This window comes from Gouania willdenowi, chromosome 5, assembly GCF_900634775.1.
Source record: "Gouania willdenowi chromosome 5, fGouWil2.1, whole genome shotgun sequence".
Lineage (NCBI taxonomy): Eukaryota > Metazoa > Chordata > Actinopteri > Blenniiformes > Gobiesocidae > Gouania > Gouania willdenowi.
The window spans coordinates 36,366,096-36,378,551 of record NC_041048.1 but is presented as its reverse complement, the minus strand read 5'-3'; the positions used below and the strand labels follow the sequence as shown (position 1 = coordinate 36,378,551).

Below are 12,456 nucleotides of genomic sequence, written 5' to 3'. Positions count from 1 at the left end.
TCATCCCAGTCCATTCCCTAAGCTCATAAAACAATACTTTTGGCAAGAAGAAATACAATGCCCTAACTAATATTTTAGACCTTAAACAATACTCTGCCGTGTATATTGAAGATGTTACAAACAGTCTTGTGCAACATCAATTGCGAAGTCAAAATGTTCTTGTCTGTTAATTTGTTACGTTTTGTCATCTGACGGCCAAAATAGATGGTCCGTCTCCTCCAAACTTACATAGTCGGTATTTCAAGAGGAAAGTCCCGCTCGGAGCATTGATACTGTCAAGCCCTGTATATTGGCCTGAGGAATCATTTAAAACAACTCATATGGGTCAACTCTTTAGGTCGAAAAGTCCACGGTGTGCCTTTAAAAAAAATACAGTTGTGTTTTGCTCTACCATGCGGAGGGTGTATCCAATTATTTTTCTGGTGCTGGCCGCAGACGAGTGAGTGAAAGGTGCAGGAGGGCTTATACTGGACCACTGTCCAAAATCCTCCATTTGTCCAAAATATAATGAATAATCCATCTGTTTCCAAAATGAAGGTTTTTAGAAAGATTTAAATCACAAGCACTAATTAGCTGTCAAATACAGCTGATCAAGAGCAGGAAGGAGTCTTTGATGGAGAAATAACTGAGAGTAGGATTTGAAGGAACTGAGCAAACATCAAGTGATTGAACACACAGAACTTGATTTTGTTTATTCTAAATGAGAATGTATAAAGATTTACTCAGGCTCCTCAATATCTAACCTAGACATGATGTCCTGAATTTCCTCCTGAAATCTTTCATCATTTTCATTTATAATAATTTAAGGTGCACTTGTCCGATGTCTCTGAAGGCAAACCATTCACAGAGCGAGTGGGCGAGCAAAGGGAAATGAGAGGGAGAAAAGCAACAGGTCTGTGGCTGACACGTAATGTCAAGGTTCAGACCCACTAAACATTGTCCAGTTGCTACAATAGCCAAACAAAATTAGGGTTTAGATTTCCGTATTATGCAACATCAGCATGATTGTGTTTCCGAGAACATCATTACGGTGCCAATAGTCACAAATTCAGTTGTCTGACCACGACTTTGGCAAATCAAATTATCTCTCAAACTTCAGTCAATACTGAGAAGTTGCCGGCACCAGGTGGAGAATAAATGGCGCTGGAGCTGGCCAACTTATGCTTTTATTGCTCATTCACTCAAGAGAGAACATGCAAACTCCTCACAGAAAGGTCTCCAGTACTACACTGTGGCTACCCACTGTTTAATGATAGTTTTAATGCAGAAACATTATATATATGTAACAATTAAGTTATTTTCTAGCTTCTTGAGATTTTAATCAATCGTACCAAAGAACTGAATCATAACATAACCTAACCGCTAGATTTACAGACCTTGGAGTCGCTGTTAGCTTACCAATAAACGGAAAGAGATTCGTTACTTTTATAATAAGTATAGACTAGGCCACTGGGAGTGAGGCCCAAGGCCAAGGCAGGCTGATTGATAATAATGTATCATGTTTTTCTGCAGTCAGTGCCTTCTCCTCGCCCTTCTCTGTCTGCTCTGTTTCAGGTGTTGTGAAGCTGATGATGGCAGTTCCTGATCTGTGGTTCACGGCTCAACTAGTCTGAGACACTCTGATGTTCTATCTCTCTATCCTGTTCTGTTGGTCCTTCTGTCAACTAACCCCAACCAGTCGACGCAGATGGCTGCCACCTCTGAACCTGGTTCTAACGAAGATTTCTTCCTGTTAAAAGGGAATTGTTTCTTCCCACTGTCACGAAATGCTTGTTCATGTGGATGATGTTAGATTTTTCCTTTCTTATTATGAATTTTACATTTTGATGAGAGCATTGAGATTACTTTGTTGTAAATTGTGCTATATAAATAAAGTTGAAATTAACTGAAATTTAATTCTGGTCTTTGGTCAAAGACTGCCATGCATAATCTAGTGGTGCATTTAAACTAAAGGGATTCAAACCCTCAACCCTATCAGCTATTAGGCAGCCACACAAACTGTCTATCCAGTGTAGTGGAGAGTGCTAGGTAGCCCATGTGAAAGTAACAAACAGAGGATGGTAGAATGCTTCCAATATTAACACAGCATGGAATACCCACTTTAAGTGACACTGTGTGTGTGTGTGTGTGTGTGTGTGTGTGTGTGTGTGTGTGTGTGTGTGTGTGTGTGTGTGTGTGTGTGTGTGTGTGTGTGTGTGTTGTGTGGATGGTGAACTGAGTAAAATGAAAAACCACAACCAGGCTTGCCAACTGAGCAGAAATGAAACTGTCGTGAGTAAAAATTCACTGTTTGTCTTTGTCCGTTGAAGCAATACGATAATCCGACAATGCATTATTTATTCTTTTGTGCACATGTGGTAAAGACCTAGTAGATCTGGTGGTCTAGCAGTTGTTTTTTTTTCCAAATGATGGGCTTTAAAATTCTAGCTACACTGAACATCTGTATGAATATAAAAGGCAACTACAAATTTTGGAAAGGTTGTGTTTTTTCCTTCTTTCCTGCTTAAATTCTAATGGAATTATTATTTTGGTTAGTGCAAACATCTGTATTGCTCATAGGGAGAGCCCTAAACAAATTGAATATTCTTGTGGGGAGCAGGGATTACATCTTTTCATTAGTTAATCACATAATTTTCTATGATTATTATAGTGATAAAGTTAAACGATTAAGTTCAAACAGTGCTCTTTCTTTCCTTTTTCCTCCCTAATAAAAACCTACATTGCCTTAAATTCTTACTCAGCTGAGTGCAGTAAAAAGTAATAAGGCACAAAGATGGACGAATGCACCAACTATCATTATATATACATTGCCACAATATGTACTTTGTATACTTTGTTTCAATGAGAGCACAAAAGAAAATAACCATAAATATTAGATGGTGTTATTGTAGGTTACAGTCAATTTCCCTTGATTTTCTGCAGCGGTTTCAGTCAATTGGTTGTTTTTTTTAAAAGCAAACTGGGCTCCCTCCTAATGAGATGAAGCTAATGGAGCACACATTGTGCAACAGCTGCAAAGTATTGAAAGGGTCACGAGAGCCTGGAGCAAATAGACCAAGCGTGTGATTACAGGGGGTCTATTCTAGACCCAGACCCTTGAACTTCAGGTCATCTTTGGGTCATTATTGTGCATTAATATTCGCCTCTTTCAGAAAACGCAGAGATTAAATATTCAGGAAATATTATTTAGCTTTTGTATCCCAAGTTTTTAAATGAGTTCCAACTCCCGAGTTTCTTTTAAATACTCAGCTCCAGCAGGCATGTAGGACGCCACAAGAGCTTCCTTGTATGCTGTGACTTTCATTAAACAAATGCAAAATGGGTTCAATTAATAGACTATAACACTATTCTCAGGGACCTTATGTTGACAACACTAAATGCAGTACAAAGCGAGAAACAAAACACCTGGATGGTCATTAACACAGCTGCCTCTACAGTCTAAAGACATCTCATTTATCTTCACCCTCAACTAAAGTGCCTGAGATATTTTTGGCCATTTTGAGATATTATGACTAACTGATCTATCATTATTTCATAAAAATGTCAACGTTTTGTTTTTCAAAAAAAAATAATATATATATATATACATATATATTTTGGGCCTTTATGAACAAGATGAAAAATATAGAGAATAGGACTGACGGACAAAAAACATAGGTTGGGATAGGAAACAGTGAGCCTGCCTGTAGCATCCGAAGGGTAACATCTTTTAAAGTATCAAAATGTTTCCCTAAAAAGGTGCATATTTTTGCAATCTAATTTTATTGCTGCTATAGTTTTTTTTTTTACTTACTTACGTATTGAAATCTTGTTGTATTTAAAATGGATCAATCCTGTTGTGATTGTTTTACAACTAAGATGCAGAGCAACAAATACAATTGTGAAATGTTTTTTTAAAATAAATAATATAAAAATAAATGAGCTACAAATAAAACCTCAAAATGTCCAAAAATAAAAGAATAAAGATCACTGTTTCACTTTTTTATGGGGTGACGTTATGCAATAGATGTCTGTTGAATGTTGGCTATTTGCATATTAAAATTACTAATAAACATGAATAAAAATAAACATCTAAAGATTTGAATATTTCGCAGGCATTTGTATTATGAGAGCTTTTAGGGAACAGCTAATCACTTGTCGTATTGGGTCAGTGTGGAAGTCACTACAGTGTAGGATTTATATATTTACTGCTTCTTTGCCTTCAGTCCTTGAGTTTTTCACATCTGGACATAAGCCATCAAAATAAGCTGTGAAAATAACAACTATTGAATTAAAAGCTCTTTTAATCGAGGTAAAGGTGTTTACATTTGGTGATTAAATGAAAAAGATGGGGTTAGAGAAAAAGCAGGTTTAGAACTTCATCTGACTGACACATGTCAGATATAGAACTACAGCTGTTTTAGCTTCTGCCTGTACTTTAACTGTCATAATTACACACTGTTGCATTTTTGTCTTTTTGTCAAATATAAGTGTAGTTCTAATTTCATATAAAATGCAGTGAAGAAAATAACTGAACTGGCACAACTTGTCACTAATCTTGGCTACTTTGTATTTGTAATACAGTATAGTATAATAAACAGGATGAAAAACAAATTCTGGAGAGAAAAAAAGTGTTTAAGGTCACCAGAAATTCTTGATATCAAAATGGGGTTGTGATCTAAAAAAGGTTGGGAACCACTGGGTTATGGTAACAAGATCACTAGTGAATGACCAAAATCTAAAAACTGCTTCTCTTGGGGGACCAGGCCTTTGCAGTGGCCGCCCCTGCCCTCTGGAACGCACTCCCACAACCTATCAAGAATGCAGACTGATTACGGAACTTTAAAACCCACCTTTTCAAACTTTCTTTTCCTTAAACTTTCTTTTACTTTTATTGCTATTTGTTTATTTTTCTGTATTCTGTAAAGTGGCTTTGAGTCCCAAAAAAGCGCTATATAAAATTGATGTATTATTAAATTATTAATTATTATTATTATTATTATTATTCTCGGTCCGTCGTTAAACATGGCCACAGATGGTAAATTCCACTCATACTCTATGACTTGTCAAAAGAGTTCACTGTTTGCATTGCAAAACAAAGACGTAGCTTGTGTCTGTGTGTGTGTGTGTGTGTGTGTGTGTGCGTGTGTGTGTGTGTGTGTGTGTGTGTGTGTGTGTGTGTGTGTGTGTGTGTGTGTATCAGGGCAACAGTATGCATGTGTTAAGTAAAAGAAGACAGATGTATGTGTGTGTGTTGTATGTCCAAACTGGGGCCTAAGGGTTTCCATGTCTCATAACCAACATGAAGGCAGCAGAGCGGTGATTAGAGTCTAATCTGAGCATGTGAGTGGTCCGGCGAGGCCTGAGAGATATGAGTGTTTGACTTGTTAAAAAGGATGTTCCTCACTTGGAGCCTCGTTGATCCTGACATAACTGGGACATAATTCTTCTTGTCAAAGCTAATCAATTCTCGGTCTGAGGATAATCCGACAGCAGACCCGCGCTGAGCGTGACGCTTCACAACACACGCTGACGTCACGTCGTCCACAGTATTTTAATAACAACTAAGACTATAGACGAATTTCAATGTGGACAAACAGGAAACACGTGACTGACGTGCGCGCGCATACTCGGTGCAGAAACCATGTTGTTTACATATGTGACGTTTGAAAAATTGAATAATGACAATGAACGAACTGCTGTTAAAGCTTGAAAATAGTTTGAAGTATGTAAAAAGCTTGTTACCTGAGGCCGTTTATTTAAGAAAACTCACTTTAGATACAGGTGAACGATTGCAGCATTCCCAAAAACGAGTGGTCATCCGGTGTGTGCTCCTGGCCTGATGTTCAATGGCCAGATATTTATACATACCTGATAGAAAAACCCAGTGTATATAAAGGAAAGAAAACCTAAAAGCATTAAGTCTCTAGATGATTATAACTACTTGTTATGAACGGGAAGGGAAGTGTGTGCTGCACTCCTGTTAACAAACGTTTCCGTGTATTTCCACATATTCTGATCAGTTTCAACGGATGAGTTTCCATCTCTACATTAAGTCTCCTCCTCACTGTCCCACGTCTGCATATCAGTCACTTTTTTACTGGTTCCAGACTGAGATAGGGCTCCATCCCCCATTCACCATCGCCTCAGCAGCGATTACTTTGACACAATCGCTTCTGAACAAACGTAACGTGGTTATTTGGCAACTTTATTTGGTTTATTTCTATCATAAACCGGCTTATTTTTATTTTATCTGGAATATTTCAGCACTCTCTCTCTGTGTGTGTGTGTCAGATGTGTCAGCTGTCAGCTTCTGTTTGATAGCACAGAACCATAAGTCTTGGCTATTCTTCTGAAAAGGGTTCCCACCAGCCAGTATGTTGTAAAATGTAAGTCCTGGATTGTTGGTTCTCCTATTTGTGCAATCAACAACGCAACATGATGGCATTGTGTTGTTTTTATTTGAAAAGAAAAGTGTTTCGCTCTCGTGTCGATGCTAGTACAATGCAGTTCTCTGGTTGTTTTGCACTGAGTCTGCGCGCGCATGCACCTAATCGAGTATGCATACGTCACATGAAATGGGTCTATTAGCATGTTGTGACTGAACTGTCCTTGATGTGGCTTATATTTCTAAGTCAGTAAACATTTGACAATAAGGCTCATCCACACTTTGTGTTTTCAAGTCGGTGTTCGATGCTAATGACGACTAAGATGACATGAAAAGTGTACAGTACTTCAGCTTTTGTGATTTTATTTCTGTGGGCACAAATTTTTTCATTGGTACAATGGAAGCAGGTGTCCCCCAGGGGGGCAGTGGGATAAGCTAGAGCGAAGCGTCATTTCTCTTCTGGAAGGAACATTAATAACTGGGGACCTGGGGTGAAAGCTCCATCTGGGTTAGGCTGGTGAACGGCTGACGGAATGGACCACTGACTCCACGAGACCCTCACAATGGAAGCCCGGTGGAATTACTTTACCTACAATCAACAATAAGTGTAGCCTTCAACAAAAAGGTGCCAGAGCTGTTTTTGTCCTGTGCTCCTTTAATATCGAACCCCATCAACTGTAAGAAACTTGAAAGACTAACATTTCTCACCAAGAATGAAGACGCAAATGATCTGTTCTGCCATATGTTCAGTAGTAGAATAAAACTGATTGATGATTTGTATTCCATCCACCTTCTATACTAGACCTAGGCAGAACATATGTTTTAGATTGTCACCAATCCACAGATAACCTTTTTAAAATGTGTGTTTGCAACAGCAGATAATTTTGTTGTTGTTGTTGTTTATGGGGGTAGAAATAACCAGAAGAGGATGCTATACCTCAAAAACTAAGAAGTATTCAATATTGGCTTTTTGCTGATATCTGATTTGCCAATATCCCTTTTACCCCTAGAAATTATACCGACATAAACCCCCTCCTCCAACCGAAGTTTGAATCATATAACATATATCTCTATGAGAACAACAGGTTAAGCCAACTTTTAAAGTTATGCCCCACTAGATTTAGTCCACAAATAAGAATACTGTGCCGTATTAATTTTTTTGTTAAGTCTCAAACAACAGATCATATCAGTTTTTCAATATCTGTGGAAAAATGTATTTTATGCCCAACATCAGTCAATAATATTGCCAATCCAAGGTCAAATGAATATAGAGAAACCAGTGTGGTTAGTTTATTTTGTAAAAGAAGACTGTTAGAAATGTATTACGATGAAAAATTTATGTCACCAGTTGAAAGGAAAGAAGACAAGCAGCTTTAGGCAAATCATTTATCTTTAAGGGTGCTTTTGGAACATTGTTTTACACAAAATGTGACTTCTATTTATGAAAAAATTAGGTACCTCCTGTGGTGGTAATAATTTGGCCTTTTTTTAAAGTTTACTTTAAAGGTATGGTAGGTGGTTTTCAAAGGCTAGCATTATTTTGAATGTAGCCTCCCCGAAGGCTCCGCCTTTAACCCCCTCCCCCCTACCCCCTGTGCTCCGTCTCACACACATGCATGCGCACAGCTGCTGCAGAAGAGGAGCTCAGCTCATCACTTCTATTATGTAGAAACTTCATTGTCTCATGTCTCATTCAGTAGTAAATAAACAATAAACTTTACCATTGTATATGTTAAAAAACGTGTCAGCAGTGACACGCTTTCAGTGTGAGCTCGTGCATGCGAGGGGTCGAGAACGAGCAGGGAGACCGGGAGATGTGATTGGTTAAAAAAAATGGTTGGTTTTTTTCCCATTGGTCGATATTATTACAGGTTTACAGCTGCTACAGTTGATGGATTTTCTTTGTTCCTTTTTCAGAGCACATAAGATCTTAATTTCTGTCAGGACATAAAGACAATTTTAACCCAAAACTTAAAAAGTGTATCTGGAGAAAATTGCCGACCCTAGCTTTAAATGATAATCTTCAAGTCTAACATTGGGAAACATTCAAATCTGCTTCCTGATTACTTGTTGAGGGTCTTTCTGACCTTATGCACCAAGTAAAGTTACCCTGAAATGGATAAGTGTGTATAAAACATGAATAGATGAATGATCTGTAGACCAGGCCTATGATTTTTTCGTTACATGAAGAACTTATTGAGGTAAAGGGAAGGTTTACATCTGATGTCAAGGTTTTATGTACATACCATAGGTCTAAACAGTCAACATTGAAAAAGACCAAAGTTATGACGTATCCGAGTACATCTAATTTGTTTCTTTCAAGTCTTCTGCCAGCTGAGGCTAACAATCCTTGTGAATCCTACTGAGCATGCCTGTCTACATCCTCATGTAACACACCTGGTAATGAAGGCTGCATTTCTGAGCAGTCAGAGGCAGGATTTTGATTTTCACCAAGACTAAAGGTGAATAGATAGAGACTGAGCAGCAGTAAATGAGCTCTGTGAAGGGGCATCACAGTTCTGTCTCACTAGACCAGTGACTTTCTGTCAGCTGTCTGTTTTTTCCTCTCTTTCGCTCTCTCTAGAGCTGCTTCCGCCTGATTGTTTTCTTCACTTGATGTAATTCAGGTGCACTAGCCTGAATCCTCCCTGGCTTGTGTATTAGTTATTTATTACCATCAGCTTGGAATGCCTTTGGCGATAAAATCTGCAATGTGCTTTCGGCTCAGGTGTTCAGCAGCTTTCTCCATCACTCACGATGCCCAGCAGCAAAGAACCACAACTTAATGGTTGAATGTATCTTTGTATAACTGAGGTCCAAAAACCCTACGGAGAAACTTAAGTTCTTAATGAGCTGGAAGTGGGAGTCTTGAAACGTGAAAAAGTTTGAAAAGAACCTACGTCGACAGTTCAACACCTGGGTTATCCATCCGTCCACCCATCCATCCATCCATCCATCAAATTACATTATTTCAAGATACGTGTAGGACAATGCAGGGGATGTTAAATGTTTTACAACCATTGAAGGAATTGGAATTTTATAGTATTTATGTATAGTACATTATCTCTAATAAACACTCAGGGCCCGGGGCCCAAATTCAGTCCTTCAGAGGATCCAAATCGACCCTCAGCAGAAAAGTAAAAAAAATGACAGAAAACATGACTTATTGTAATCACAAACAGATTCAGTTGTACATATTTTAGCCTCTCTGACTGCACAAATTCAGTGAAACTTCACAATATTTGCTTTACGTCACATGATGAAAGTCATTTTTAATCTGAAATCGAATGAAGCAACTTAAAATAGTTCCAAAATCCTAGTATTTTGCTCAAATATTTGACAAAATTTTATATCAATTGGGTACAAAATCAAGGAAATTTAAAGTGAAGCTCCTGCAGGAGCTGATACATATATATATATATATATATATCACTTATTGTTTGGATAATTTTCGTATTATTCATACGTAAAAGTGCAAGCAAGGGCACAATAATGTGGAAATGATTAATTTTCCCACTTAAAATATTGCAATTTTCCTCAAATTATTCCACAAAATTATCCCCAAATTAAAAAAAGAAAATCTAAAGTAGAATTCCTCCAGGGACTGATATGTGTCATTTATTGGGGCGTTACATACTTACACTACATATCATTTATACGTGAAAACTAGGGCATATTTATGTTGAAATGTTTGTTTCCTGCTTTGACCCACTTCTCTGTATTTGGCCCCTGAACTAATGAAGAGTTGAATTAATTAAGTGTATTTAAGCGATGTACACAGCAAGTCACACCTTGCACCAGAAACTTTACATATTTCTTACCGCACATACAATTCCTGTAACAACAGGGAACAGAATAGTGAATTACATTTTGTTCACCATTAGAATTTCCCTGTTTACATACTGGCACTAGCCTCAGGTGACTCTGCACTTTCTCAGTTGGAACAAACGTTGATTTGCTGGTTCAAATGGCTTCTTTTTCAACGTAGCAGAAAGTCAGCAGTAAAATCACATGAAACCAACAATGTTGTTCTCACCATCTACACAGGAAGGTTTGTTGCGCGTCGTCCCAGCCACCTTTCCTGGTAAACAGGAGCACTTGACAGTCTGAGAGCGTTCCTCGATGCGATTCTTGTTACAGCATCGGTGGGCTGCGATCACTTCACATGTACCACCCTCTGGAGGACAAAAAAAGGACAGAAGAACACAGTCAGTGTATGGTGGAAAATGGCAGAGGTGAAAGTAATGGATTACAAGTACTCACATTACTGTAATTGAGTTGCTTTGATGGATACTTTTTTAGCGTGTATCAGAAATACTTTATTTATTCCAGGGGGAAATTACTTGTGTTACAGAGGCTCAAGAAATATTCCAAAAAAATAAAAATAAACAATAAAAAAATTAAAGCTAGAAAGAAAAAGAAAAAAAGTACATAATTAAGTAAACACTGTTCATTAAATACGGATGAAATACAAGTGCATACATTACAGTAGAAAAATACAAGATAAAAAATAATACTAATACAAAAATAAAAAAGTATATTTCTAAATCAATAATTTTACTTGTATTTAAGTACGTTTTAAAAGAAGCAAAGTAATTAGTTACATTTCTATACTCGACCGTTATGGAGTACATTTTTTTTTTTTTTTAAATGATCAACGGACAATGTTAAACTATAAAAAATGAAATGACCAGACAACAATTAAATGCATCACATCATAGCTGACCAATCAGATTAAACGTAATGCACTGCACCAAAACAGCATTGAATGCTGGGTAGTTTTAGAGTTCATAAATGTGGCTACTGTATACTTGTTCTTATCTTTGATTGTGTGGTGACCATGAGTACATTGAAAAACACCTCAAATAAAATGAAGTAATATTATTATTATTTTATTAATTACAGCATGAGGCATTTTTTTTTGTACAAAAAGAATTGTTCATTAAACTAAACTAAACGTTTACTTTGAGTACTATTTAATTGAGCTACTTCGTACTTGTACTTGAGTATTCTATGTATTACTTACTTGTATTTGTACTTGTATTTGCACAATTTCAATTGAGTAACAGTACTTCTACTTGAGTAGGAAACAACTCTTTCCACCTCTGGAAAATGGTCACATTTACTTCATTAATTCACTGTACATACATGAAACAGATGAGCAGTGATGTGAATGAAAGAAGAGCTGAGGGAAAATGCACTTTCACCGCAAGGATGCGCAACAAATTGGCCCTCGAGGCATCTTAATTATGTCATCTAACTGACTATCACTCTCAACATATCAATCAGCTGACGGCGCTTATCTCGATGAATGTTACACTCTCTGTGTGTAGTGTGCGTTGTAGTCTCTTGTGAGTGCTGACATATATATCTATATACATATATATATCATATTCAAATAGAAGTACTGTTACTTGATTTAAATTGTACTCAAGTACAAGTAAAAATGAGCTAAATTAAATAGTACTTAAAGTAAAAGTTACAAGTTACTTTCACCCCCCCTAGTTTATTTTTGGTAATAAATCTTGCCACGGTTCCTTTGCATACAGTAAACATCTCATGTATGAACTTAAAAAGGAAAAGACCAAATCTTAGTTTATTTTCTACAAAGGCATCTGCATAAATTAAAAAAGGTTTGTCAAACATTTTAAATTTAAAATAAAAAAATTAAAAAAAACAACACCAATGGATTAAATTCAAAATAAAGAAATTCTCAGGCTCTAAGTAAATAGCTGACTTTTTTAACCTCCATGCTGTTTTGGTGTCGTGCATTATGTTTAATCTGGTTGTTCGGCTAAGATGTGATGCATTTGATTTTTGTCTGTAAAAAAATATTTGACTTACTCAAAAACATACTTAAGTACAAGTAAAATTACTGATTTAGAAATATATTCAAAAAAGTACAAGTACCCATAAAAGCAACTAAATTGTAATCGCATAATTGATAATTAATTACAATTATGGTGTAATTATATTGTAATTATAATTTAAAAAATCTGTTGCTGTCGTAATCATAATTGAATTGAGTTTAGATAAATTACTCTGTAATTGAAATAGCCATGCAAATTCTATAAAAAATGGTCAAATAT

The 12,456-nt window shown here is 36.7% G+C and overlaps 1 protein-coding gene across 3 annotated transcripts in view; it reads right to left on the bottom strand.

Moving 5' to 3' along the window:
• The window catches only part of LOC114463621 (protein FAM19A1-like), a 229,875-nt gene that overhangs the window by 31,009 nt on the left and 186,410 nt on the right, over positions 1-12,456 (bottom strand). For all 3 annotated transcript variants that reach the window (XR_003674112.1, XM_028447289.1, XM_028447288.1), the window contains exon 4: positions 10,404-10,544. Coding sequence is in view for 2 of the 3 variants with exons in the window: in XM_028447289.1 (XP_028303090.1) it covers positions 10,404-10,544 (141 nt within the window). In the remaining variant the exon portion in view is untranslated. The remainder of the gene's footprint in view (positions 1-10,403; positions 10,545-12,456) is intronic.